The sequence below is a fragment of the Ahaetulla prasina genome, chromosome 1, assembly GCF_028640845.1.
Source record: "Ahaetulla prasina isolate Xishuangbanna chromosome 1, ASM2864084v1, whole genome shotgun sequence".
NCBI classification, from domain to species: domain Eukaryota; kingdom Metazoa; phylum Chordata; class Lepidosauria; order Squamata; family Colubridae; genus Ahaetulla; species Ahaetulla prasina.
The window spans coordinates 103,579,725-103,607,303 of NC_080539.1; the positions used below are offsets into that span (position 1 = coordinate 103,579,725).

General features: G+C 38.5%; 1 protein-coding gene across 2 annotated transcripts; it reads left to right on the plus strand.

The window, feature by feature from the left end:
- The first annotated feature begins 7,206 nt into the window (after positions 1-7,206).
- On the plus strand, positions 7,207-26,000 carry LOC131192122 (interleukin-20 receptor subunit alpha-like). 2 transcript variants are annotated; one of them, XM_058170969.1, is made up of 7 exons: positions 7,207-7,668; positions 11,317-11,446; positions 13,603-13,781; positions 16,799-16,974; positions 19,129-19,270; positions 22,435-22,577; positions 24,593-26,000. In XM_058170969.1, exons 1-7 carry the CDS (start codon positions 7,590-7,592, stop codon positions 25,646-25,648), a joined length of 1,905 nt encoding a protein of 634 aa, XP_058026952.1. In that variant the 5' UTR covers positions 7,207-7,589; the 3' UTR covers positions 25,649-26,000. The 2 variants fall into 2 exon arrangements, with proteins under 2 accessions (XP_058026952.1, XP_058026960.1); XM_058170977.1 differs by having other exon boundaries at positions 22,438-22,577.
- The last annotated feature ends 1,579 nt before the right edge of the window (positions 26,001-27,579 follow it).

Consider the following 27,579-nt stretch of genomic DNA (forward strand, 5'->3'; position numbering starts at 1 on the left):
CCATTTTTGGCTGCAACAGCCTCCTGCAGTCCTCTGCAGGCGAAAACAGAGTTCCATTTTCACTGGCAGAGGCACTGCAGGCCGGTCCTTCGCTGTTTCCAATGTGGCCCCGCAGGCCAGATCGAAGCACCCTATGGGCTGGATCTGGCCCGCAGGCCTTGAGTTTGACACTCCTGTTGTAGAGTACAGTTCTATGTCTGCATAGGAATGAATCCAATAAGCCTCAGGATAGCAAGTTGAAGAAAACAGATAGGAACGAAATAACTTTAGATTAGCATCAAGAAAAAAGAAACCCAATACTGGCAAACCTTGGCAACATAAGGAACTGATGAGCAGTTGAAACACCAAAGCAGGCAATGTCCCAGCTATTTAAATAAGATTAACAGGGAAGCAGAAATCGTGATTTATACTATCCAGCTGATAACGATAAAAACGTGAAGGAATCCAAGGGCCACTTACAGAATAGCCAAGGGCGGTATTTGTCATCCAGATGTAGATTGCCTTCCTACTGACACATGCAGGATACTAAGCAATGTGGGGGGGAAATCACGTGAGACTTCTAAGCATGTCTAAAGGGTAAAGTGAAGGCTCATTCATGCATTGAAAAAGATTCCCAGCAATAAATGACATATTTTCATTATCTAATTATTAACATGCCCAAACAGAGAGGAGTTTCTTACAAAACGATGGTAGAACTGAAGCTGAATATTTTTCCCAAGAGGCCTGGATCCATGTTTCCTACCTAATTATTTGCCCAGTAAGTGTGTGAAAACAGGTAAATTAAAAGATAGTAATGATCCCAAAATTGCCTTAATGAGTCTCATGGCTACAAGTGGCTTTGATGTTGCATCTCCCTATTCCAAATTGGATACTTTCACCCTATGGACCCCAAAGTAGCACTGAATCTTCAGTACCCATGAAGCGCTTTACCCCATATAACTTTTTTATGATAGGAAGCTGGATTTCTGTAGCAAAGAAGCAATATTTTGCATCATACAAATTTCAAAAATATCTTTGGGCCCAAACATCTACCCCCAGGAAAAATCTAATTCTTTATAAAATACTTCATAATTAAAGTAAACTTGGGCTACTTTAATGCAGGGGTCTCCAACCTTGGTCCCTTTAAGACTTGTGGACTTCAACTCCCAGAGTCCCTCAGCCAGCAAAGCTGGCTGAGGAACTCTGGGAGTTGAAGTCCACTAGTCTTAAAGGGACCAAGGTTGGAGACCACTGCTTTAATGCATTCTACCTGAGACTGTCCTTGAACCAGATTTAGTCCAGAATGATCCAAACAGTGATGGGTGCACCTCATTACATGTGTTACCAGTTACTTATTCTGGGTACAATTCACGGTGCTGATTTTATTATTATTATTATATATTTACTTATTGATTTAAATTTATTTGCAAGTCAATTCCAATACACATTTTAAAGCAGGGTGTCAAATTTGCGTCATCACAGCATCGTCATGTGACGTATCGCGACTTTCCCCCTTCATTAAACCGGGCTTGGACATGGCCAGAGCGTGATGCACCTGGCCCGTAGGCCACAAGTTTGAAATCTCTGTTTTAAAACCTTTCAAGTCACAGGGTCTGCCTATCTGAGGAACTGTCTAACTTCTGTTGTCTCTATCTGGTACAATTCAGTGGATAGGTATGCTCCAGGTACCATCAATTAAAGAATGTCATATCCTCCTAACTAATGCCTCATAACCTTTAAGTCATTAATGATGTCTCTTGACCAAGCTAAAAATAATTTTTATTTTAGCCTACTCAGCTCTTCTTTCTTGAAACCTCTGAAAAATTCAATATAGTGAGATAAAGCAATTTTAAGTTTTTACTATTACTGACAGTTACTATTAGGACAAGAAATAATCTGGGAAAGGATAGAGTTTTGAGTTGAATTTTCTTTTCTTCTTTCTTCTTCCTTTTTTGGTTGATTTTCTACATTTTAATATCTAAATACTACATCATTTTAAATACATTAAATTACTGCATTTTAATTACAAAAATATTCAAGAAATCACAAGTTTTATAACAATATCATGTCAAAATCGAGTAACAAATATGCTGTATGTGATGAATCCTTAACATATAGAAAATGTCAAGTTTTAATTTCACATTTCCCACCAAGGCTGTTTGCAACTAGAAAAAATTCTTTCTTCCCATTTTTTCATGATAGATGAAATCATAGAAAGATTTTGGGGAACCACTACATAATCCAGCACCAAAATGGACTGAAGTTACAGGAAAGTAGAGTCACTCTGAATGTCAGAAACTCTAATCATAAGGGCAGTTCGATAGTAGAGCCAATATTGCAAGAAGTGAGGGCAGTGAAGACTTGCAAATTGGCTAGATGCCTATCGGTGAAGATGCTGTAATTTGGATGCCTGCATTAAGCAAAGAGTTGCACTGAATGGTCTAGAGCAGAGGTCTCCAACCTCCAACCTTGGCCACTTTAAGCCAAGGTTGGCCAAAGTTGGAGAGCCCTGGTCTAGAGCAGGTGTGACAAACTCACATCGTCATGGCCGCATCACGTGACAAATTGGGACTTTCCCCCCCCTTTGCTAAAATGGGCATGGGCGTGGCCAGTGTGTGACCCATCCAGCCCACAAGCCAGGAGTTTGACAGACCTGGTCTAGAGTATCTCTTCCAACTATACAATTCTATAAACCTAGAATAAGAATACCAGTAACAGATGGTAGAGCAACCCTTCCAAAGATGGTTAGCATTGTTAGTTCGCAGCTTATGAACTGTGGAATAAAAAGCATGTGGGGAAACAATAAAGTTAGGAGAATTATTTTGTAGAAAAAATTCTGAATACTGGTATTAGCCGTACCAGTATTGGTAAGGAACTAATTAAAAATCACCTTTATTTGAGGATTAACAATGTCATAAGGAAGTCTAAGCTACTTAATTTATCTACAGTATAACTAAAAGCCTCCATTGGGTGGGGGGGAGTGAGAGATCCAATTTTTGAAAGAGGAAGTGATGATTGTCTCAAATATATTGGTCTGATAAATAGGACTATTCTTTTGGAGACACATATAGTAAGGAAAGAAGATGGTGCAGTGGTTAGAATATAGTATTGCAGGCTGACTCACTGCTCATTGCCAGCAGTTCAATCCTGATCAGCTCAAGGTTGACTCAGCCTTCCATCCTTCCGAGGTCGGTAAAATGAGAACCCATATTGTTGGGGGCAATATGCTGATTCTGTAAACTGCTTAGAAAATGCTGTAAAGCACCGAGCAGCAGTATATAAGTCTAAGTGTTATTGCTATAAAAGTGCAGGAGTCCCCCCAATAACTATTCCTGTAAATGTTTGCTAGGCCTATAGGATCAGAAAACCAGCACATGTAACGTTGAATCTTATCAATAGAGTTTGGTCAGAAGAATTGGGAAGGGTGGTGTTTTGCCTGTGAAAATCTCTATGGGCTCAACTATCACAAGTAGACAACAGGACAAATGTATTTACTTACTGCATATTGCAAATATCCAACTTTATTTGTTGAAATAACTTTTTCAGCACCACTGTTAAAAATGAAAATATAAAGATTCTTCCACCCTTTTGTAACTGATATACTAGTGACTTTACCATGGTTGCTATTCTCCATCAGAATTGGCTGAATAGAAAATATTTTTCCATTGTTCTAAACTTGATATTTAAGAGATACCAATTCATCTTGTTTCTTTGTTAAATTTATACGCTGCTGCCATCTATACCGATTCTTGGAGGGATATTTTGTTTAACCTTGATAGAATATATAGTAATTTTAAAGACACAATTTTTTTTTTGTTTTGAGAGTGATAGTTTAATTCTGCTGTATGTTTGAATTACTCTCTGGATTCTTTCCATCCAAATATAATTGTTTTTAAAAATGCTTTGCCTATCTGGCTGAGATTTTTTTAAAAAATCTCTTCATATAATTTCCTTCCAAATTCTTGCGTGGTTTCCCTTCAGTCCATCTGGCAATATGTGATGCTATTTGGACTAAATCTGAGAATATTATTTACATTTCTAATTTAGAGGGCTTCCAGCAACATTTGTGTGCCTTGGTCTCCTAAATGCATTTTTCAATTTATGCATTTTGGGCGAAGAGAAAATTATTTCCAGCTCAACAATAGAAAGATCAGGAAAAGGGAATTCTTTTAATTAAGAGAGTTACAAATTCGTAGGAGCCTTCAGTTAGAGTAATAAAACAAAATTTATCTTATTAACATTTGATTTTTTTTCAAAAACACAATTATTAAATATAATAAAACATAAGTTATTGCATCCATATTTATTTCTTGGTTTATTCAGACAGGGCATATTTTTAAAAAGTCCCACTAACTGAGAAACAAGGTTAGATATTTTAAGTACCCATAATTTTATAACAAGAACAACTGTTTGAAAGGGAAATCATAGAGCCACTATTTCTGATGCATAATCATAAGAGTGTTGCATAGTTAAAGGGAAATAACAATCTTAGGAACAGTTCTGTTTTTGTGATAGAGTGTCTGTTTATTTTTCTAATACAATTGTTTAGCACAGTCTGATAATACTGTACTTTTTTTTAAAGGATAATTTTTGATTTGTGTTCATCAATTGTGTCCACATTTTTCAAAGAACTTTAATTTAGGGGAAGGAACCAGTGTCTCTTATAACAGGTATACACATATCAAGTTGAATTGACATATACATAAAATAGATAGAAGAAATAAAATTCAATTATAATCATAACCGGGTCTTTTTTTCACTGTATGGGTTATCACATAGACAGCATCTAAGGACAACGGTTATTTTGTTTTTACACTAATTGATGCATTCGGTCCAATAGCTCCCAGATTGCCCTTAACAAAGAATTCATATTCTCGTCATAATTAATGACAAGGTGGTTTTCTGTATAAACTTACTCCAATCCATAATAGCCAACCCCACATTAGTCTTTAGAAATCCAGTCTTGGAATGGAAAACAGCATCTGAGATTAGGCCACCATGTTTTTACCCCTCAGAGTCATGATCTATGAAATGGGCAGCTACATAAATATGATGAGTACATAAAGGGTACAGAGAAAGGTACATTTAATTTAATAGCATGAAAAAATACTTTAAGATATTATCATCATATGGCGATCCAGAGACACTTGCCAACTTTAGAACCTTCAGTCTTATTTGCAGTAAACCTCAGCTTCCTTTAACATTTTTAGCCCTTAGCTAGCTGAGTTAAAACATTTAGATCAATAAAGATCAAGAGTAAAAGAGATTGAGTATACCCCTCTTATTAAGCTATTATGTAGTTAGTTTGGCTTCAGTTCAGAGCATAGGTGTCAAACTCACGGTGTCATGTTGCCGTCACATGATGTTTCGCGACATTTTTTTCCTTCACGAAGCTGGGGTGGATGTGGCCTGCACATGACACAGTTTGACACCCCTGCTCTAAATGTTGAATGTCATTTAGAATGTTATGTGAATCTGACTTTAGCATTGATACATCAAACTTTACCTCTTGTTGTGAGTCAGTTATCATTTAGGCCAGTGGTTCCCAACCAGTGTGCCGCGGCACTAAGGGGTGCCGTGAGATCTTTTGAGGGTGCCGGGAACTTTTGAGCTACGGAGATTTTAAATATCTATTTCCTTATAAGGGTGCCGGGAACTTTTGAAAGGCTTTCCAAGGGTGCCTCAAACAAGAAAAGGTTGTGCCTCAAACAAGAAAAGGTTGGGAACCACTGATTTAGGCCATAAACTATGATTTAGCCCACTATGGAAACTCAGATTCAGTTTCATCTTTTCAGATATCCACAAAGTGTGAGGAGGTTCTGAAGATGAATTAAATCAACAGTGCCAATTTTGAAATGATCAAAATGAACATCCTTGCCAGAATAAATGCACAAAATTTTATCTACAGACACTTGCAGATCAATCACATAGGATTGCCAAGTATTCTTAATAAAATAATCCCGTTTTTAGTTGTCGGCTTGCTAGACTTTTGCCTCCCAAAACACCATGGCGATTTGTAAGCTTTATACTTTAGTGCAATGGGTGAATCTAGCCTCAGAATGTGAACAACAAAGTTCTATACTCATTTTTCACTGATAGACCAGTTGCAGTGTGCCAATACATTGGCAGATGATAATAAGCAACTGACACACCCCAAAGGATGAGAACCATCGAAGTGATGCCTCAACTTGTACAAAATGAGTCAGTGCAAGAAGCCAATGTTGTTGGCCTTGCGGCTATTGATGTCACGTGATTAGTAGCATAACCCTATATGTGCCTAGTAAGAAATAGAAAGACTTTTTCTATAGGATTGCTGCAGTTCCATATACAACGTCCTGGAAATGAATTGAACTCAGTGGAGTTTTATGATTCTGTATAATCTTATACAGGGTTGCACTATAAAGAAATGTGGTACAATCTCACATCTGATTGTCATTGTTGAGTAAATCAATTCAATATTTATGAAATGAATATAAAATAATTATTTATTTTTAGAAGATGGTGTCACAACAGACAACATTAAGATGTATCCTCTTCTTGTTAAAACCTCAGGAAGAGATGCCTTGATTCTAAAGCTGTAGTGGCAGGTTTGGGACATTTTAAATAAGTAAAAGTTCTTCTGCCTCCTAAATTGTGAATACCTTTTCATTCAACTGAATTTCCCCCCCTCCCCAATTAATCCAAATGGTTAGTCAAGTAAAATACGTAGGATACACCACGTCTTAAGGTTGTGTAACAGGAAACAAAAATTGGCACAATTCTTCTGGCAGAAATGTTGATGTATCTTCAGTAGTACTGTATCTTGTCACTAAAATTATAGACTTCCCACAGGATTTTGCACCAGTGCCAAGAACTGTGGCTTTGTGTTCCATGTGCATTCTTCTACAAAGATGAGAAAAACATTTTGGGGGGGGAACCCGACTTCTCTGTGGTTTCTGTAAAACAGAACAGCTTCCCAATGCCCGCACACATAGCAATTTAGAAACACGAAGATTTCATAATGCTACGGTAAATATGGTAAGACTTAACCAAAATCAATCAATCAGTGAGACAACGTTCTGGAAGAGAATTCTGTGTAGAATTGTATTGCCCTTGGCGAAAAGTGGGGAGTGGGGGGGGGAAGAAAAGATGAAACAAGAGCTTAGTTTTTGACGAGATTTTCCAGCACCTTAGCCCTGAAATTAGACTGCCTCCCCCCGCCCCCAATCTTTAAACCTCAGGCAGGCCCTATTGGAGCTAGCATTCCGGCGGAGGGAGTTTTAACCCCGATCTACCCAGATCCCACCTCGCCGCTATTCAGCTTAAGCAGGCGTGGCTTCTGACTGCTTGGATTCGGGAACCAGGCGCGAGAGCGCAACTTGCAAGCAACTAAGCCCGAGCCGTGGAAAGCACGCGAGGCGCCAAGTCCACGACAGGATCGCGGCGCGTTGTTCCCTCTCCGAAAGTTCGACCAGGCAGGAGCCGCTAAGCGGGTCAGCCCTGGGAACCCCGGAAGTTCTCCGCTTGGCTCGTTGGGCTCGCCGCTTGCTGTCGCCCTCTGTGTCCCACCCAACTGAGGAGAAGGTGGCGGAGACGAGCATCATGCAACGCACAAGCGCTATCCCTTCTCAATGAGTGACCCCGCGGCGTCAGCTCTCTGGCTCCTCCTGCTCCGACTGATCTTCCCCGCGCCTCCTTCAGAGGCGGCAGGTAAGTTATACCGGGGGTCGCCGGGGGAAGCTTCCTCTTAGCTTTGGACTTAAACCAGGGGTGAAATCCAATAGTTTCTGACAGATTCTGGAGAACCGGTAGCGGAAATTTTGAGTAGTTTGGAGAACCATCAAATACCACCTCTGGCTGGCCCCAGAGTGGGGTGGGAATGGAGATTTTGCAAAATCCTTCCCCCAGGAGTGGGGAAGGAATGGGGATTTTGCAGTGTCCTTCCCCTGCCACGCCCACCAAGCCACACCATGCCCACCAAGCCATGCCCACAGAACCGGTAGTAAAAAAATTTGGATTTCACCACTGACTTAAATCTGAAGCCTTGAGCCGCTTCTGCTCCAGGCACATTTTGCTGAGAGCGACCGATGTGTTGCTAGAGGAAGATGATAATCAATTTTTAAAAAAAGGTGTCCAGCAACAATAATGGGTCATAGTTAAGTCTCGGAATCTGCTTCAAATCTATTATCTGCAATATTAGGAAAGGGGTGCCTCTGAATACTTGCAGAATGGATGAATCATTTGGTGATGGTGGGTGGCAATCAAGCTCACTTGTTTAAAGTGGCACTCTGTTTATACAAAAAGCGTGCAAGCCTTAAATAGGCTTACAGAAAATGTGCAAGGTTGAACCCGATCAGACAGGTATTCGGCTTAGAATGGGCTGGGCTATTTTCCCATGTGAGCTTTCAAATTGTCTGTGGGGATTCTTCAAGATTTCTTGCATTGTTGGACAGCTCACTCTTTGGAAAGAAAAAAAAGAGCCGTGCTGTTGCTTTGAAGTTACTTCTAGGGATGGGTTCCTCCTCCACCCTGCAGTTTTCATAGATCTACTACCAGCTATTGCAGCGGTGAGGGGTGGGGGTTAGATGGTTGCATTAAGACCCAGGCCCAAATCTTCATTCAGTGATGACGCTTTCTGGCAGATTTTGAACAAATTGCTCTCCTAGAGACAGTGAGAAATCCACATGTACTATCTTGATTTTCTTGGAGAAAAAGTGACATACCAGTGCAATTGGGTTGGCAATACTTTTTTAAAAGAATTGTAATAATAACTCCATATTACGATGGGCCAACATAAAAATAACATTGGCAAAGTTATCGTGTATCACTAAAAAGATAAATATACTATGTTTAAAATAAGCTGCATAGAATTCTGCATTATGTACTGAGTTCTCACAGACATTTGATCAAGGTTATAATGAACCTGATGGCTTAACTTTAATATTGGTTAAATTTAATCACTAACCTCAATTATGAATCCAGCTGGTTTGGTTATTTTATGGTTTATTGTTTTATGCAAATTCAAAACGTTAATTCTATAACCAGATTAACACAGCTATTGATTGCTTGCACACATAAATAAACACAGACTTGAAACAGAACTTCAGTCTTTTATTTGTACTAAGTTTATTTATCTTTAAAAGCTTTATAAGAAGAAATGTGCAAAAATAGAAAGCTTATTTAAAAACAACAAAAGAAAACAACAACCAACTTAATAAAAAAGGGTAAACTACTTATAGATATTATATATCCTAAAATATCAAAACATACTCAACCTATCTAAATTAAAGAAAATAAATCATGACTGTTTAGAGTTACAAATTGTTTCAAAATCTGTGTCAAAGTAGAACATATCATTTCATTTTTATTTGTACAGTAGATAGAATTTCCTTTTCAAAGATAGATAAAGTACACATCTCTTGAATCTACTCCTTCAGACCTGATATAACCATAACTTCTCAAAAATAATCAGAACCCAAAGTTTTGGAACATAATTAAACAACGTTAACATTTTAACATAACATTAACATCTTTAATAAAAAAAATCTCCATAAATGTACTTAAGTAATTAAAATATTATTCCCAAATTTTGTCAGTAATTTACAAGACCAAATCATATCAGTCAAGTAACTTTCAAATTCAAGTATAGGTAGTCTTCCCTTGCCATTGCTAAGTGACACAGTTGTAAAGTGAATCATCATGTGGCCATGCTCAACTCATGATATCAGTGCCAGCTACAGTTGTGAAATTAATCAGTTATGGTCATTAAGCATGGCATCATATACAACTGGTGACTTCCAGCTGGCTTCCCCATTGACTTTGCTTGTTGGAAGCTGGTTATGAAAGTCATAAATGGCAATTGTGACCACGGGATGCTATGACTATAGCAATAGCACTTAGACTTATATACCGCTTCACAGTGCTTTACAGCCTTCTCTAAGCGGTTTACAGAATCAGCATATTGCCTCCAACAATCTGGGTCCTCATTTTACTGTCCTTTGAAGGAAGAAAGACTGAGTCAATCATGAGCCTGGTGAGATTTGAACTGCCAAATTGCAGGCAGCCGGCAGGCAAAGAAGTACCCTGCAGTACTGCATTCTAACCATGGTGCACCATCATAAATGAATGCCAGTTTCCAAGCACCCAATTGCGATCATGTGACTAGACAGATCTTAAATCTCCTCTTTCAGCACCATTGTAACTGTGAATGGTTGCTGGAAGAGCAACCAGTAACCAAGGACCATAGGTGATCCTTAGTTAATAACCTTAATTAGAACTCTCAACGCCACTGCTAAGTGAAGCAGTCATGAAGTGGAAAATCATGTGACCACTACTGTGTTTTCCAGGCAGAAGTAATAAGACTACTCAGTTTTATACTTTTCATGTGTTTGGTTGCTTCCTAATCGCTCTCTTACTGCAGTGCTCAAGTGTTTTGTACACATTGAAAGTAATGTGTTTGCACTGCAGCCCAGGGCTGGGAGCCATGGCTGTGCTACCCAAACAGTTTACTCTCACGTGACTGAAGGATGCTGCAAAGGTGGCGCTAAAGTTTTTTTTTCCAGTCTAACTTCAAACGATGGCTGAACAAGAGGATTGATAAGTGAGGACTATCTGTTCCTATAGAGTTTTTCCATAAAGTTAAATATTCGGTGAGTCTCATCGTCAAAATCTGATCTGCAACCAAACAGGCCCATACAGACCCATCTCTTTGCTATCCCAGAAGCAAAACACTTTTATACTGTATATCAACCCCAGGAATTGCCAGGACCTTAGTGGAAATAAATATGAACTTTCACCAAAAAAATGCCCACAAAACTTGATCTTCTATTAAATTTTCAACACATATTATAGATACAGTCCGTAAAATATAAACCCAATGATCATTTTTAACTTTAATCTATTGAAATTGTATCCTTATAATTAAAACAAACTCTCCACACCAGCATTAAAAATGGGAATAGATATTATTTTTATGTTATTTATTTGTATTCTGCCTTTTTTATTTTTACAAATAATTCAAAGCATCAAAAATATCCCACACCCCTTTATCCTCTTTCCTCACAATAACAACCTTAACCACAATAACAACCTTAAAGCAATAACAACCTTAACCACCAAACTCTCTCTCTATTAAAATTTCAGGATTGCTTTTTGCATGTGAAAATACTATATGGCAGCAAAAAGCAACCTCTATTTTTCAATGCCTAAGAAAGGAGATGGAACAATTTTCCTGCAACAACTTCTGGTCCATCCAAGAGTGTTCATTCTGCCATCTATTTTAATTCCCCCCCCCCAATTTTTTATGTGTGAATCATAATTAATTGTTAATTTGTGTCATTTGTTTTTTCCCCCTAATAGCACCACATTGTCTTTTGCCCAGCCCAAGGAATGTCCATTTTGTCTCCAGAAACATGAAGAACATCCTGCATTGGTTGCCACCAGAAGGAATAGCGGAGAACAGATTAAATTATAAAGTGAAGTATTTGATGTATGTTGGCTATTGGGTTTTACACTGTGTATATTGTAAAAGTCAGCTATTTCCATGGGCAAATGCTTCGTTCTGCTTCCATAAGAGGCTGAAGACTATAAATGAGGGAGGCACCTCTTGTGGTCCTAAGGTTTATTTTCAAATTTCTGCATCAAAGGTTTATTCAGTCTTCCACTGAAAAATATCTCTTTTGCAATTGGCTGCCTGGGAGAGTATTAAGAAGAGAAAGCACATAGCATAGAGCTAATGAGTATTTCTACTTGCTCCTATTTACTGCTTGCTGAAGCTCTCAGCACAGTGCAGGTAGTCCTTGACATATATCATTTTATTTAGTGACTGTTCAAGGTTACAACAACTCAAAAAAAAAGTGACTTATGACTGTTTTTCACATTTACAACAGTTGCAGCATCCCAATGGTCACATGATCAAAATTCAGATGCTTGGCAACTGGTTCGTATCTATGATGCTTGCAGCGTCCTGGGATCATGTGATCAGTTTTTGTGACCTTCTGATAAGTAAAGTCAATGAGGAATCCAGATTCACTAAACAACCATGTTACTAACTTAACATATGCAATGATTCACTTAACAACTGTGCCAAGAAAAGTCGTAAAATGGGGCAAACTCACTTAAGAAATGTTTCACTTAGCAACAGAAATTTGGGGCTTCATTGTGGTCATAACTCGAAGATTACCTGTATGCTGAAAAATGCAGTATTAGACATGAAAAAGCTGCCCACTTCTCAAGGATAACACTAGATTTTTGAAACAGTTCAGACCCCTTGAAAAATTGGTCCTTACATATGATTTTTGCTGCTTCTTCAAATACCCCTCCTTACTAGTACCTAATTAAGAAATAAATTATTTATTTAAAAGTCGTAGTGTTCCACAAGAAGGGAATATAAGATAACTTTATTTTTTTTAACGTATGGGAACGTCATAGAATAGTAATACTCTGCCACACTTCAGGCTGGATTCTAAAAGTGCACTTTGCAATAGGTGTATCATAAATGTAGCAGCCATTGCAACTCCTTAAAGCAGCAGTTCTCAACCTGTGGGTCGCGACCCCGTTGGGGGTTGAATGACGATTTGCCAGGGGTCGCCTAAGACCATCGGAAATATGGGAAGTATACTTGCGAGTCAAAGAATCGTGCTCCAATGGTTGACTCCACAAGCCAGCTGCAGGCTCTTCAAATCGCTAGCCGAATTCGGCTTCAGGCACGATGAATTAAAAAAAAGAGAAATCTTTGCTCTGATGTCTCCCTCTCAAGCCAGCTGCAATCACTCCCAATCGCTAAGCCTAATCTGGCTTCAGGCACGATAAACTTAATAGGGGAGGAGTCTCTGCTTTAATGCCTCTGTCCTCAAGGCAATCGCAAGCAGTTCAAATCACTAGCCAATAGGGGCCGGTTTAGCTCTGCCTGGTAAGGCCTGTTATTAAGAACACAAAGCCTGCAATTACTGCAGGTTCGAGCCCGGCCCAAGGTTGACTCAGCCTTCCATCCTTTATAAGGTAGGTAAAATGAGGACCCAGATTGTTGGGGGGGCAATAAGTTGACTTTGTAAATATATACAAATAGAATGAGACTATTGCCCTATACATTGTAAGCCGCCCTGAGTCTTCGGAGAAGGGCGGGGTATAAATGTAAACAAAAAAAAAAAAAAAAAAAAAAAAATACGGTTTCAGGCGCAATAAATTCAAAATGAAAATAATTTTACGGTTGGGGTCACCACATCGTGGGGAATTGTATTAAAGGAGTTGCAGCACTATAAAGGTTGAGAACCACTGCCTTAAAGGAAACTCCTTTTCCCAGGATTGTGTAGCAGTTCTACAGTTAGCCAGGGATCACAGGGAAAGATATAGCTGCTTTAAAGAGTTGCAGACACAGCCCACATAAAACTCAGCAACAGGTAATTCCAGAAGCAGAAATTATTGTATTTTTGACACAGCTACCCCTGCCACGCCCTAATGCACTTTTTTGGGAAGAGATCCCCAAGTGCAGTTCCTGACATCCCAAAACAGACTATTTAATATTTAAACAACAACAAAACATTTCAAAACTCACTCTTTCTCTCTTCCCCAGAGTTCAACCCCAATTAAAGATTAATTGCAGAAGTGCTAATTTTGTCTCTTTTTCTTTTACCTTTTGATATTCAGATATGGCACAGATAAATGGATTAAGTATCCAGAATGTAAGAATATCAATCAGACCTGGTGTGACCTCTCACATGGAACGTACAACCACAAAGAACAGTATCATGCCAGAGTGAAAGTCTCTCTAAACGGAAATTGTTCTCTCTGGGCAGAATCACCCAGGTTCAATCCATTTACAGACAGTAAGGACAACTAATATATGTTCATAACAGTGTTGTGAGATGCAGAAGGACAGCCATTGGTGTTAGATATTTGTGATTTCAACCCACATCAATCACTACTGATTTCATGCAACAGATACATGTTGGAATACGCAAAATGTATGATTGGTGAAAGAGGAACTGGTCTAAACACACCTTGAGGATTGTTCTATAGCAGGGATGTCAAACTCGATTTCATTGAGGGCCATATCAGGATTGTGTTTGACCTCGAGGGGCTAAGTGGATGTGGCTGGAGTGGGCCATCTTAATGTCACTCATCTTGGGGCACCTGTGATGGGCCGGGCAGGGCTGGTGGGGGGATGGCCTCTTACAGTACTCTGCCAATGAAAATAGAGCTCAGGAGGCCCAGCGTGGCCCTCCTGAGTCCATTTTCAGCTGCCACAGCCTCCTCCAGCATGCTGCCAGCTGCCACCAGGTTGTAGATCAGTGCCTGGTCGGCCTGGGCCGGGCTGAGGCACCACAGGCCAGTCCTTTGCTGTTTCCAGGGTGACCCTACAAGCCAGATCTAAGGATATCACGGGCCGGATCCGGCCTGCAGGCCTTGAGTTTAACACCCCTGTTTATAGAAATAAATGAAAGCAGATGGTCTCTAGGAACAAAGACTGAATATGTTACAGTTAAGGTTAAGCTCAGGCTTTTGCTATAATAACTTTTATGTGCACCGTAGTTCCATTACATTCTTTGAAATACAAACTACATATTCCAATTAATTGCTGAAGGATCAAGAAAAGTCCCATTGCTGCAGAAGAAAGCCTCCCTTAAAATGTAAACAGCAGCTTCAGAGAAGAGTTTGGTGTTTTGTTTTTTCTCAATAGCACCTAAGGGGAAGCCATGAAAGAATAAAGTACTTATCCCTGACTGCATTGTTCTAAGGCTGTTGGTGTCTCTGAGGCTGCCGTTTATGAAATAGGATACTGTTGCACTTCTGCTATTAGTTAGGGGAATATATCTGACTTGCTGAATGGCAGATCATTAAACAGAGAAAGCCAGTGATTCAAAATAAAAATTTTTTATCTTCCTGGATAGAAGATATTAATTTGAGTCCACTGCTATTAGGATCCAATAAAATTCTGGTTCTGGTCTGTTTCTCCAAAGTTGTTGAAGTTGAAAAGGAAAGCTCCATGGGAAACAGACAGAAATATACACTTCCATTTCCCCCCACCCCCACCCCCAGAATGCCATCATATTAATCAAAACAATACAGAGATTAAAAAATCACAAAATCCTTGTTCAATATAATTTAACTTCTGTGGCCTTCTGTGCTTGCATGCACCCATAATAATCCTTGCATGTTTCTTAGCATGCATCCTAGAACAGAGAAAGGGCTAAACTAAAGTCTACCATGTTGTTTCAAAAACCTGTTTTTATTCTAGAACAGGTTTGTCAAACTGGCGGCCCGCGGGCCGGATGCATCATGTGCAGGTCATGCCCACCCCAGCTCCACAAAGGCAAAAAACATCACGATACATCACGATATGTCATGTGACATGATCGAGTTTGACATCGTGTTCTAGAATATAGTTATGCATGAAGGCAAATATATGTGCCCCAGGATAATGTTGCAGAATCCATCTGGGTTGATCACTGGGATCAGAGGATTATTCTTCTGAGCCTTTGGACTGGTGCTGGAGCCCATCCTCAGGAAACTCCATTCTGCTGAGAGAGAAGTTCCCTGAGGAAGGATTCCAACACAGGTCCAAAAGTTACCAGATTAAACTTCTGGTTCCAAGCTGACCCAGATTGGATCCTGCTAGAAATTGTTGTCATCAGAGGAAAACCAGTGTGCAAGGAGTGACTTAGCATGAATAGAAATGCATTCAGGATCACATGTCTTATTGCTTATGAATATAGAAACAGTGTTGCATGTATACAGAACAAGTATTTTATTGATCAGACTGTGTTTATAGAACTAAACTCATTGCCCTGAGCTTTGAAGACAAGCTTCCTGGTAGCCCAAGATTCATAAAGGTTTGTTTTTTTACAGCTTCTAAAGATATTTATTGCAATATGTAGATTCAGTGAGAAGTCTGGACTAGTCTAGTAGCTTCATTTCTCTCTCTCTTTGATTAAAAAAATCCTCATACTTCATCAGGAACTGCTTTTGAATCACCCCGCAATTTCAAAGCCAGGTTGGCCATATGGTATGCATTCAAAGGCAAATTAATTATGAAAACCAATATAAAAGCCTTTTGACTCATGGAGAAACTTTCTCAGGTTTGTTTGTTTTTTAGATCCAGCTCAATATACTGAATTTTCTACATGCATTCAAATTAACAACAAAATTGAAGGGAAGTTATTAGAATAGAATAGAATAGAATAGAATAGAATAGAATAGAATAGAATAGAATAGAATAGAATAGAATAGAATAGAATTTTATTGGCCAAGTGTGATTGGACACACAAGGAATTTGTCTTGGTGCATATGCTCTCAGTGTACATAAAAGAAAAGATACGTTTATCAAGGTACAACCGTTACAACACAATTAAAACTTTTCTTAGGTAAGTCAGACTACCCAACCTGGTTCTATCTGGTTGTGTTGGACTCTAAGTTTCCTCATGTCTAGCCACAATGGTCGATGCTGATTTGGAAGGATGATCAATGTAATGAAACAATCTTGGAGTAGGCAAGCCTAAACATGTGTTATTGAAAAGTTCAAGGTAAAAAATAAGTCAGGTAGACCAACAAGGACATTCTGTCTCAGTTGATTTTGTGTTCATATTGAGGGGCTCCTTGGTGCTCTCTGAACTTCATTGTTTTCTTGAAGACATTTCATTACCCAAACTAAGTAACAACATCACTGCTAGGTAATATCATCATTAGCACTGAAGATGTTACCTAGTTTGGGTAATGAAATGTCTGCAAGAAAACAAGCAAGCTCAGAGAGCACCAAGGACCCCACATTTCAACCCTGAACTGCAAATATTATCCTTTATTGTGTTCTTATTCTTATAAACAATGATATACGTTTGCTTTTCAGCGACTATCGATCCACCCGCATTTGCCCTCTCGTCTACCGAGAATTCGATTTCGGTCACCGTGGTTCCCCCCGAGAAATGGAAGAGAAATCCCAGGGAGGAACCGGTATATTTGCACGAAATATACTCGGGCCTACAATATAACGTGTCAGTATTCAACAAAAACATAAATAAAAGAGTAAGTTTGAACATGGAAATGGAAACTATTGCTTGGCAATTTGAATGGATTGTGCTACAGGCGAAATAGAGGTGGTGTTCTCCTGGCTCGTGAAGATGTAGACCAGTTTAGCTCAAACTCAGTGACTTTAAGATGAGCGGATGCCAACTCCGCTCATACAAAAGGTGCTGGGATTGAAAAACACTGATGTAGATGGACAAAGATAAAATCCAAGCCTGTCTATAGGGACAATCACTGTAGTTGCAGCGAAATGCACCCAGAATGCCTGATGTCTGGCTTTGTAGATGTTCCCAGTTTAATGTTTCTTTTTTTTTATATGCACATCTGTAGTAGGAAACCTGCAGTCTAGAGCAGAAGATTATATGCGAGGAGGAGGATTATATGCCCCGTGTTGGAGGGCGTTCTTGTTTTCAAAATCTGTTTTCATTCCCAAGCTCCCCCTCCTCCCCCTCTGCTTGAGGAGTTGCCAATGTATATAAATTCCTGGAAAAGAAAGATGCACCTGGAACTCCAGGGCAGGTTGCCAGGTCAAATCAATGCTTATCCTCCATCTAATTACCTTAAATATGGCAAGTGTGGACTGAAAAAAAAACAACCCCAATTCAGGAAACAGGGCCAGAAGTAGAAACGAGATGCAAAATTATGAAGCAACTACAGAACAGGACAAAGCCCCGAAAAGAAGCAATCTAGATATAATCTGGAACCACTCTACTTCCTATGGCATCACTGACCATCTGCCTTACTGACTACTACCTTAAATAAGCCCCCCTCTCAAAAAAGAGGATAGGTGGATGGATGGATGGACAGAGAGATGAGACAGACAGACAGAAAGAGAGAGGGAGAGAGAGAGAAAGAGAGAAACTGAACTGATACTTCTTGCCCTTCTAGTCCTTTGAGACTTTGCCTGCTTGAAATAGTTTTCCCTACCCTGGTTCTTCACTTTTCTTTGCCTGCCTCTCTCTCAAGCATTATGTGTGTATGAGAGGAAGGGGAGGGAAAAACATAGAGATGTAGAGAGTGGATATTCCCACAGCACCAAGTCAAAGTGGAATTAGATGATACTACAGATGTGGTATATTCAATAATGCATCGGTAAAGAAAGAATAGGTTAACACAGCGCATTAGGAAGGATGGAGATTTTCCCCAGGATTAGCAGAGGAAATTTGTGGTCAACCAATGGAATGGCCCCAGGTGATGTCATAAGAAGAGGGTAACATGATAGAAAGGGAAAGTAACAGGGACAGTTTTACTTTTTTTCAACCTGCTTTGGGGTTTGTAGTTGCTATAATATTTCACTACAGGCTGAACATCCAATTTGTTTGCCTCCCAGGTATAGTATTTGCTTCTACTTCTACCTTTAATTTTGTGTATAAAAAGAATTCCTAAATATTACATCATTGGAAATTGAACATTTTGCCACCAATTTCAGCAGCACAACTGAGGGTTTAGGAGAGGCTGGATACGGATTTGCCCAACTCTCTGCTATATAAACACAGCCAGACCACAAGAGGGCACTATGAACATTTTAGAGTGCCCTCAACCTGATTATATGTGACCAACCATATCTCACAACAGTTGTGTCGTTACTGTTCCCATATCACCTTTCCCCCCCCCCCCAAATACCTGTCCTCATAAGATTGGGAACTGTTCACCAGCTAATGACTCGTTGGCAACTTTTGTTTGTGTGTGCCATATCTAACACAGCTTGCACATTCATAATAGGTTGTAAAAATAATAAGCCTTTCATTTTTATAGCTATATCACAATATAGCATAAGTGCTATCATATCAAATCAGGAGTTAACTTATTATGTTTGAATTTCAAGCATCTGTTGCCGGCACAAAGCTCTGGCTCAAAATATTGTTAAAGGCAAAAGACTCTTTTTTTTTTAAAGCAGAACAGACTTTTATTTCTCCACATACAGTGAGGAAGTACCGTATATATGACATCTTATTGCATGATCTACTTGTTATGCAGAGCTTTTAGCTAGGCTTTTCAAATCCAAATATGTCATGTTTTCTGCTTTCATATGAGACTAGAGAGTAGTTTTCAGAAAGGGCTTTTCATCTGTTTCTTTTTTTTTTTTTTTGTTCAGTAGATGACATCTTAATGTAGTTCAAAATGTAAATATATTTTCCTTCTTCCTTCCTTTAGTGGATGTTTTGCATTCAAAACAACCGATTGGAGGTGCAGCAGTTACAGCCAAATACGACATACTGTGTCACCGTACAAATATATATTAGTCCACTTCTGTTTAGTGAATTATCTGAAGAACACTGCATCGCTACCCTGAAAGGTAAGCAAAGGAGTACAAAATACACCAAACCTCTGTGTGTCGTCAAGACTATGAATAGATGAATGTTGTTGAGGAAGAATGCCACACAGGTTTCTAGTTCTCTTGAAAATTCTTCAGAAGAAACTTTTGGCTTTATAAGACATGTAACGTTTCCTGTGTCGCATCTGTTACATCTGCCACAATGGGAAGGAAACCTCCTCATTCAATTTCTATATCGTCACAATTGTTTTATTTTTTTAGCTGTCAACATTTTTTATTGAAATTATAAAGTATTATAAAATACAAAGTAAATAGAAGAATGGGGGGGGGGAAGGAGAAGTGATGAAAGATAAAAAGAAAAAGAAGCATTGACTTCCGACTCTGTTACAGTAAAATAAGGCATTAACATCGAATCAAAACTTTTTGTTTTTTCATAATAATATGAACAAGCCATTTCCAGAGGTGGGCTTCAAAAATTTTAGCAAGGGGTTCTCTGCCCGGTTTCTGGTGGGCGTGGCCATGGTGGCGTATCCTAGTCAGCCTCCATGGCGGGGGGGGCATTTTTGCCCTCCTGGGCCTCCAGAGGCTTTGCTCGGGCCTCCAGGAGGGCAAAAATGGCCTCCCCAGGCTCCGGAGGCCCTCTGCACCCTCCCCAAGCCTCTGTGCATGCCCTGCACTTAACCTGCATCGAAAACAGGCCACGTAGGGTCGGGTGGTGGGACTAGCCAGGAGTGGGATGTGGGAGTTCTCCGAAATGCACAAAATCTTAGCTAGAGCTTCTCCTGAACCCCTGCGAACCCCCAGCAGCCCACCTCTGGCCATTTCTATAAAGATCTATCAGTCTAATCAATAAAACTCAAAAGTCAGAGTTTCATTATTCTCCACATCAAGCATGAAGTTCAGAAGCGGTTTCCATGTGGAAACAAAAGTACTTATGTTCTTTTCTTTAATCAAAGTAGTCAGTTTAGCCATTTCAGCCAACTCCATCAATTTCTGCAACCATTTGTCCATAGTAGGAATCATTTTTCATGCATACAATAGTCTTGCTGCGGTCAACAAATATAATAACAAAATTCCAAAAAGAAAAATTCTTTTTTCATTAAACCCAAGAAAAATGTTCTGGTTTCATTTTGCTTTTGTTTGTTTGTTGAAAAAGCAACCAAGATCTATCGTAGTTGATCTTAGGTTTCCATTTGAGTCTCATGATGGATAGAAAAGACAACATTCCTATTATTATGTTCCACTAATATGGCCTCTGCTAGTTACTCTTACAAAAATAGACCTGTTTTTACCAGTCCTTTTCAGCTCTGCAATACTAAGTAGTTGCATTTTTGCTTTGATGGGATTCTGAAGAGCATAATTTTAAATCTTTTATTAGAAACAAGCAAGTCAGCCCTTTTTAGTCATTATTAATTGCTTATGTATTCCTAGTAAATGCAGATAAATTAGGCGAAGAAAGAAACTGCTGGCAGGGAAATCAATAACTTACTCTGGATGAACAGTCTAAATATAGAACTTAAAAGAACATAACCCAGCTGTTACACAAGCAAGAAGTTATAAAAGAGACCTTATTTTAATGCTTGCTAACATGCAATATATTTTGAAAAATAATATATTTCATAAGCATGCTGGCTGATACGTGGGCACATGTTGAAGGCAAAACTGTCAAAATTCTCTACAGAAGCTAAAGGCCATTTTTCAGTTCTGAATAACCCTCTAATCTAATTAGAATTTATACTAGAAATTGAAAAGAGTTCAAAATGTGTTAAACTTCCAAATAGATATAAAATATTATGAATGTTTTCTAGCTAATATACAAGTAGTCCAGTGGTGGGTTTCAAATTTTTTTACTACCGGTTCTGTGGGTGTGGCTTGGTGGGCATGGCATGGCTTGGTGGGTGTGGCCGGGGAAGGATACTGTAAAATCTCCATTCCCACCCCACTCCAGGGGAAGGATACTGTAAAATCTCCATACTTCCCCAGTCCAGGGAAAGGTTACTGCAAAATCCCCATTTCCTCCCGATCAGCTGGGACTTGGGAGGCAGAGAATAGATGCGGGTGGGGCCAGTCAGAATTTTTACTACCGGTTCTCTGAACTACTCAAAATTTCCACTACCGGTTCTCCAGAACTGGTCAGAACCTTTGAAAACCACCTCTGAAGTAGTCCTCGACTGATGACAGTTGGGACCAAAACCAAACAAGGCAGTTGTTAAAGTCAGTTGCACCTGGTTTTACAACCTTTTTTTGACACAATTGTTAAGTGAATCACTGCAGTTTTTAAGTGAATCATGTGGTTGTTGAGAGAATTCTTTCATCTTCCACTGACTTTGCTTGTCAGAAGCTGGCTGGGAAGATCACAAATGGCTATTAGGTGCCCTGAGATACTGCAACCATTAGAAATATATGCCAGTTGTCAAATGCCCAAATTTTTTAAATATTATTTTTTATTGTACATTTTCTTTTGTTATGCATCACATTTCCATTTCTGCAACAACATTGTACTGTCCGTATCAAATCTCTTTTGAATACACATGATATTATACAGCTTAATTAAAACCATTATTTTCATTGTATATACAATATGATCTTCACTCCTGGTCGTTCTATACAATTTAATCTTTAATCAAATACAATCCAATAAGAAGAAGAAGAAGAATATTGCTTGTAATGTTATGCTTATACATACTTATATCTACAGTATATATACATTTAACTCTATTCTATTAATCATTCTTAATTATAAATTTGCTAACTTCTGCTTCTGTTTTCTATCCATTTATAAAATAAGTCCCATGTTAAATAATACTCTGATTCCTCTTTGTCCTTAATTCTCATTGTTAACCTGTCCATTTTGGCACAGTCTAGTATTTTCTTTAGTACATTTTTGCATATAGGCACGCTTTTGCTTTTCTAGTTTTGTGCATACATAATTCTTGCTGCTGTTATTACATAAATGCCCAAATTTTGATCATGTGACCTTGGGATTACTGTGATGGTTGTAAGTGCAAGGACTGTAACTTCAAACAATCACAAAATGAATGGCTTTTAAATTGAAGACTAGCTGCAGAATGCATATTTTTCCACTTTCAACTAGGGCTGCTTATCTTGATAAAGTCAACTATCAATTGTTAATGCTTTTGCCTGCTGGCCCTTTGAAAAAATGGAAAACATCTATGTTTTCTCAGCAGATCCAGCTTTCAAGCAAACTGCAACAGTCATATTTGGATATACTTTACCAGGTCTGTTGTTAGTCCTGATTATTTTAGTGTCAAGCTGCTGTCTATATAGATATACCCATTTCGTGAAGCAAACGTATCCCAAGAACTTGGTAAGGATTCTTTGCCATCTTTGAAATATAAACTGCTGTAATTTTTTTAAGACAATGTTCAATGAAGCCTAGTTTATACTGGTATTAAAAGGTATCATTTGAAAAAAGCTTTTTAGCTGAAATGTTGGTTGACATTAAATACAGACAATAAGTACAGAATTGTTGGTGCTGTAATTTTTCACATGCATTAACAGAAGTGGGCAACAACAAGAATTAGCAGCTGTGTAGAAGTCTGACCTAAGCATAGTACATAAAATTATCTACCACAATGTCCTACCTGTCAATGACTACTTCAGCTTCAACCACAACAATACACAAGCAAATAATAGATACAAACTCAAGTTAAACTGCTCCAAACTTGACTGCAGAAAATATGACTTGAGTAGCAGAGTGGTCAATGCCTGGAATGCACTACCTGACTCTGTAGTTTCTTCCCCAAACCCCCAAAACTTTAAACTTAAACTGTCTCTGGTTGACCTCACCCCATTTCTAAGAGGTCTGTAAGGGGCGTGCATAAGTACACCTGCGTGCCTACCGTCCCTGTCCTAATATTCCTTTTTACTTACTCTTTTCATGTATCCAAATTATGTTTATACTTTTACCTGTTATCTTACATATGATTGACAATTAAATTAAATTAAATAAATAAGATAGTTCAAGCTGAAGAATTATCTCTTGACAGGCACTGAAGAAGCAAAACACATTAGGGAGCAGTTGCCCAAAATTCCTTTTCTTAAAATAGCGATTGCCAGATAGAGATGATATTTTTGGTAGTAAGATGTATCTTTTTCACCTGTGCAACTATTTGGAAGAGCTCAAAGTGCTTCATGTGACATTGGAGAATCTCTACAAAGGACTTACAGAGTCTTCTAGAGTCACTCAGTCAGCATTGTGACAAATCAGTAACAAGCTTTACCCACAATGATGGGTGAATGGCATTAGCAGATGTCCCAATGATGCTTTTCCAAAAGGCAACCGGATTTTCTTGGTTTGTTTGTTTTTTCCTTGAAAACATTTGCTTCTCATCCAAGAATCTTTTTCAGTTCTAACTGACTGGTGGGTAATGGAAAGATTTATATTCTTTGCAATCATCTGGTAGTTAACACTCTGAGAGCCATTGGGTCTTTAATGAAAGCTATAGAATGAACTGATATCTTTTTTTAAGTTTTGGCTTTTTTCACTGAGTTTTACACTCAGTATTTGATGTTGTGCAAATATTTAAAAATACATATATCAACTATGTATGTATTTCGGATAACTAGATTTTAAATTTATTTTTAATACCTTTATTTGGCTTGCTAACTGTCCCAAGGCTGACACATAAACGATCTTTCAGTCCAAGTAATATATACAAATATATTACATTACTTGTGTTCATTGCACTAATTTGGTTTTCCTGTTTTTAACTTAGCAATATTGGTTAACCCTTTGTACAATGAACCATGATTAAAACAAATCATGGCTTAATGTAATGTATAAAGCCATCATGAGTAAATAAGTCATGAGTGAAATTGTTTTCTTTTTAAATTGCTCATCATGACACATACATATATTGTAGGCCAGGCTGAACAGCTATGATATGTTATTGCTAAAAAAAATATATGGCACTAGATAAGTAAATTCTTAAGTACATGTCAAAGAAAGAAATGCAGGAAATATTAACTATAATAACTTGGTAGAAAGGAAAAAATATAGAGAAGAAATTAAGAAAATAATGAAGCAGAAATTACAGGAAAAAAGAAAGGAGATAAATGAGAGAGGAAGTGGTAACTATAGATCAAAATCTATTTCTAATTATTAGGGAAAGGTGTGAAACTGTGGATTTCAACAGGCAATATTCCTCTTAGGTACAAATTCCATTCCTTACTCAGTATTGTAGGCCTTATAGTTATCAAAAAATGTTATCAATGAAATATTCATACAGTTATATCACAAGCATATTGCACCAGAATTACTCAATATTTAACAGATAGGGCCATTTTCTTTCTAAAGTTTTACCTTTTTTCCCCCTCCAGATCTTGAAATACAGTCAAACCTGTGGAAGAGATAATTTTGTTCCTTCTGAAAAAATAGTGGTTAACTTCATTACAGTTAATATTGTAGAAGAACATAAATCCTTTCCGGAGAACCATCAGCGAAGAATTGGCAATGGCTACATCAATACTGAGACTGGTGAGGGAAACTGTGCAGAAGAGAAAGCTTCTAAAAAAGTTCTGGGAAACAATAATTTCTTAGAAAGGGACAATGAACTAAAAGATGAACAAAGTAGAAGCAAAGCAAAACTGGGAGAGTTGGAATCGCCCCAGGCTTTAGGACAGACGCACCATAATGAGGTGGTGGCATACGAATTTGACGTGAGGGCTGAACAGATGACTCCAGTTCAGGAGAAACAACAAATGTTTAGCTGTATTTGTGAACCAGATTGTGCACCACACAATTCACAAGCAACCACGTCAGAGTTGCCCGTCTATGGAACAAAGCAGGACTATTGCCCGCAGTTTGGCACACACAATCCAAATACCTCTTTCAGGCAACAACCAAAAAAAGTCCTTCTGAATGAAAGGCAATCTGCTTCTTTACAATTATACGATGCTGAAGTGCCTCTGATAAATTTGATGGCTGATGAGCCCAACCAGTCCTTATGTTCTGAGTGTGATGTTATAGCAGACATTTGTTTGGTGCCTGATCCAAAAGAGCCCTTTTTGGATGAAAAAGAAGCTGCACTCAAAGAGCCACACACTTTACTATCTCTACTAACTCAAAAGACATCTTCAAAACATCACCAGATTGGAACAAGGGCCAAGGAAAACCAGGAAACAGGGATGGAAGACGAACAGAATCAAACAGTTGACTGGAATCCCTGGACTGGGAGGATGTATTTGTCCCCGTTACTTAATATAACAAAAGAAGATAAAATTGACCCCAAAAATTATGAGGAATCCCTTGAAGAAGCCCTTCTACTCAGGCTTTATGAGAGCCACTGTTCTGAAGACTTATTAGGAAGATATGAGAATATGTATCTCCTCCAACTCAAAGAACATTGGGGACTACATATAGAAATGCAAACTTAATCTGTCTTTCATTTCACAATTTACTAACTCAGTCACATGACTATCAACAAAGTCATGGGTTCAGCCCACAGTCAGTTCTAACCAAAGGATCTTCCAGTCAGCGGAGTCTTGCCTTATGCAAATGATCTGATAATCAGGTTCATCCAAACCCCAAGAGCTTTTGCAGATAAGGAATACTGCATACTAGCTGAATATTGGTGATAAGTAAAAATTTTTTGGCTACGTTCGTATCATTGGATTCAGCAATTCAATACATCTAAAATATTTTTTTTAAGAAGACAGACTTGAGCTTTAATGGTTTGCTTTGATTTTGACTGCCCATACAGAGCAAATAAATAAATAAATAAATGGCTTGGTTTGAATGGTATGATAAGGGGAACTGGCTATTGTAATGAAAACAGAAAAACCTAGAATATTAGAGGGATAATTCAGCACCGGGGATTAATATAGGTAGTCACTGATTTACAGCTGTTTTGTTTAATGACAGTTCAAAGGGCCTCTGGTGGCTCAGACTGCTAAGACAGTCTGTTATTAACACAGCTGCTTGCAATTACTGCAGGTTCAAGTCCCACCAGGCCCAAGGTTGACTCAGCCTTCCATCCTTTATAAGGTAGGTAAAATGAGGACCCAGATTGTTGGGGGCAATAAGTTGACTTTGTATATAATATACAAATGGATGAAGACTATTGCTTGACATAGTGTAAGCCGCCCTGAGTCTTCGGAGAAGGGCGGGATATAAATGCAAATTAAAAAAATTTTAAAAAGTTACGATGATCTCAGAAAAAGTGACTTACGATTCATCCTCCAACCATTGCATCACCCCCATGGGTCACATGATCACAACCATGGGTACACTTGGCAACTGGCTTGTATTTGCAATTGCAGTATCTTGCGGTCACAAGAATGAGATTTGTGACTTTCCCAGCCAGTTTCTGACAAGCAAAGTCAATTGGATAGATTGGATTCACATGATTTACTTAATGATGAAGGTGATTTGTTTAACAACCTAATAGTTGTCAAAATACATGATGATCATTTAATATTGTTTAGACCTAAATTCCAGTCCCAAATGTGGAAATAAGTCAAGAACCACCCATTCATGTTTTTACTGGCCTTTTAAAAGCTTTTTTAAGGTTTTAAGCCGTCAATGGGTCATAGTTAAGTTGGCCATATGATTTCACTATCTGAAGTGCATGCTTCTGAATTCAAATAAGAGGATGCTACTGTAATTATGTCTTGCTTGATGGCTTCCCAGTAGCATTCAGTAGGCTGCTGTTATCTTGTGACAAAATGCTCTAAACCAAGGGTCACCAACCTTTCGGACCTCAGGGACTATTAAATTCATAATTTTATTCACTAATATGATTTTTTTAAAAGATAAATAGTGTTTAGTGCGATATAAAAAATGCAAATAATTTTTCTGCGGACCACCAAAATTTTCTAACTGACCACCAGTGGTCCAGAGACCCCCAGTTGGTGACCACTGCTCTAAACTATAAGAGTAACGATGTTACTCAAAAGATGTTGATTTACATCTTTGGAATTTTGGGAGAGCATTCTGAATACAAATGTACTACTTACGGTGGACTTGACCAATCATAAAACAAACAGTTGTCACCACTCATTTCAAACTCCCCAAATGCTCACTACTTTTTCTTCTTAGCCGTTTCTTCTGATCAGATGGGGACACAACCAAATCAGATGGACTGCAGCTTCTGATTAGTTTTTCTAGGAATGCCTGTGAAATATATTGTGGGCTCTGAAAACAATAAATATATGTATATATTTATATTTGAGGATACTGCTTGATTTTGCTAGCTTCCCATTTAAGTTTGTTAATTAAAAATATTTTAAAAATCGATATGGCATAGGAAAAAGTGTCCAAATATCCCCTGGCACTTGTAGGCCCCATAGTGCAGATGTTGTAACAG

Bases quoted from the DNA above. Each gene is read 5' to 3' on its own strand.
- LOC131192122 (XM_058170969.1), top strand. From the start codon at position 7,590: ATGAGTGACCCCGCGGCGTCAGCTCTCTGGCTCCTCCTGCTCCGACTG. The intron at 7,669-11,316 runs GTAAGTTATACC...TCCCCCTAATAG, and splicing joins GCCTCCTTCAGAGGCGGCAG to CACCACATTGTCTTTTGCCC. The intron at 19,271-22,434 runs GTAAGCAAAGGA...ATGTTTTCTCAG, and splicing joins CTGCATCGCTACCCTGAAAG to CAGATCCAGCTTTCAAGCAA.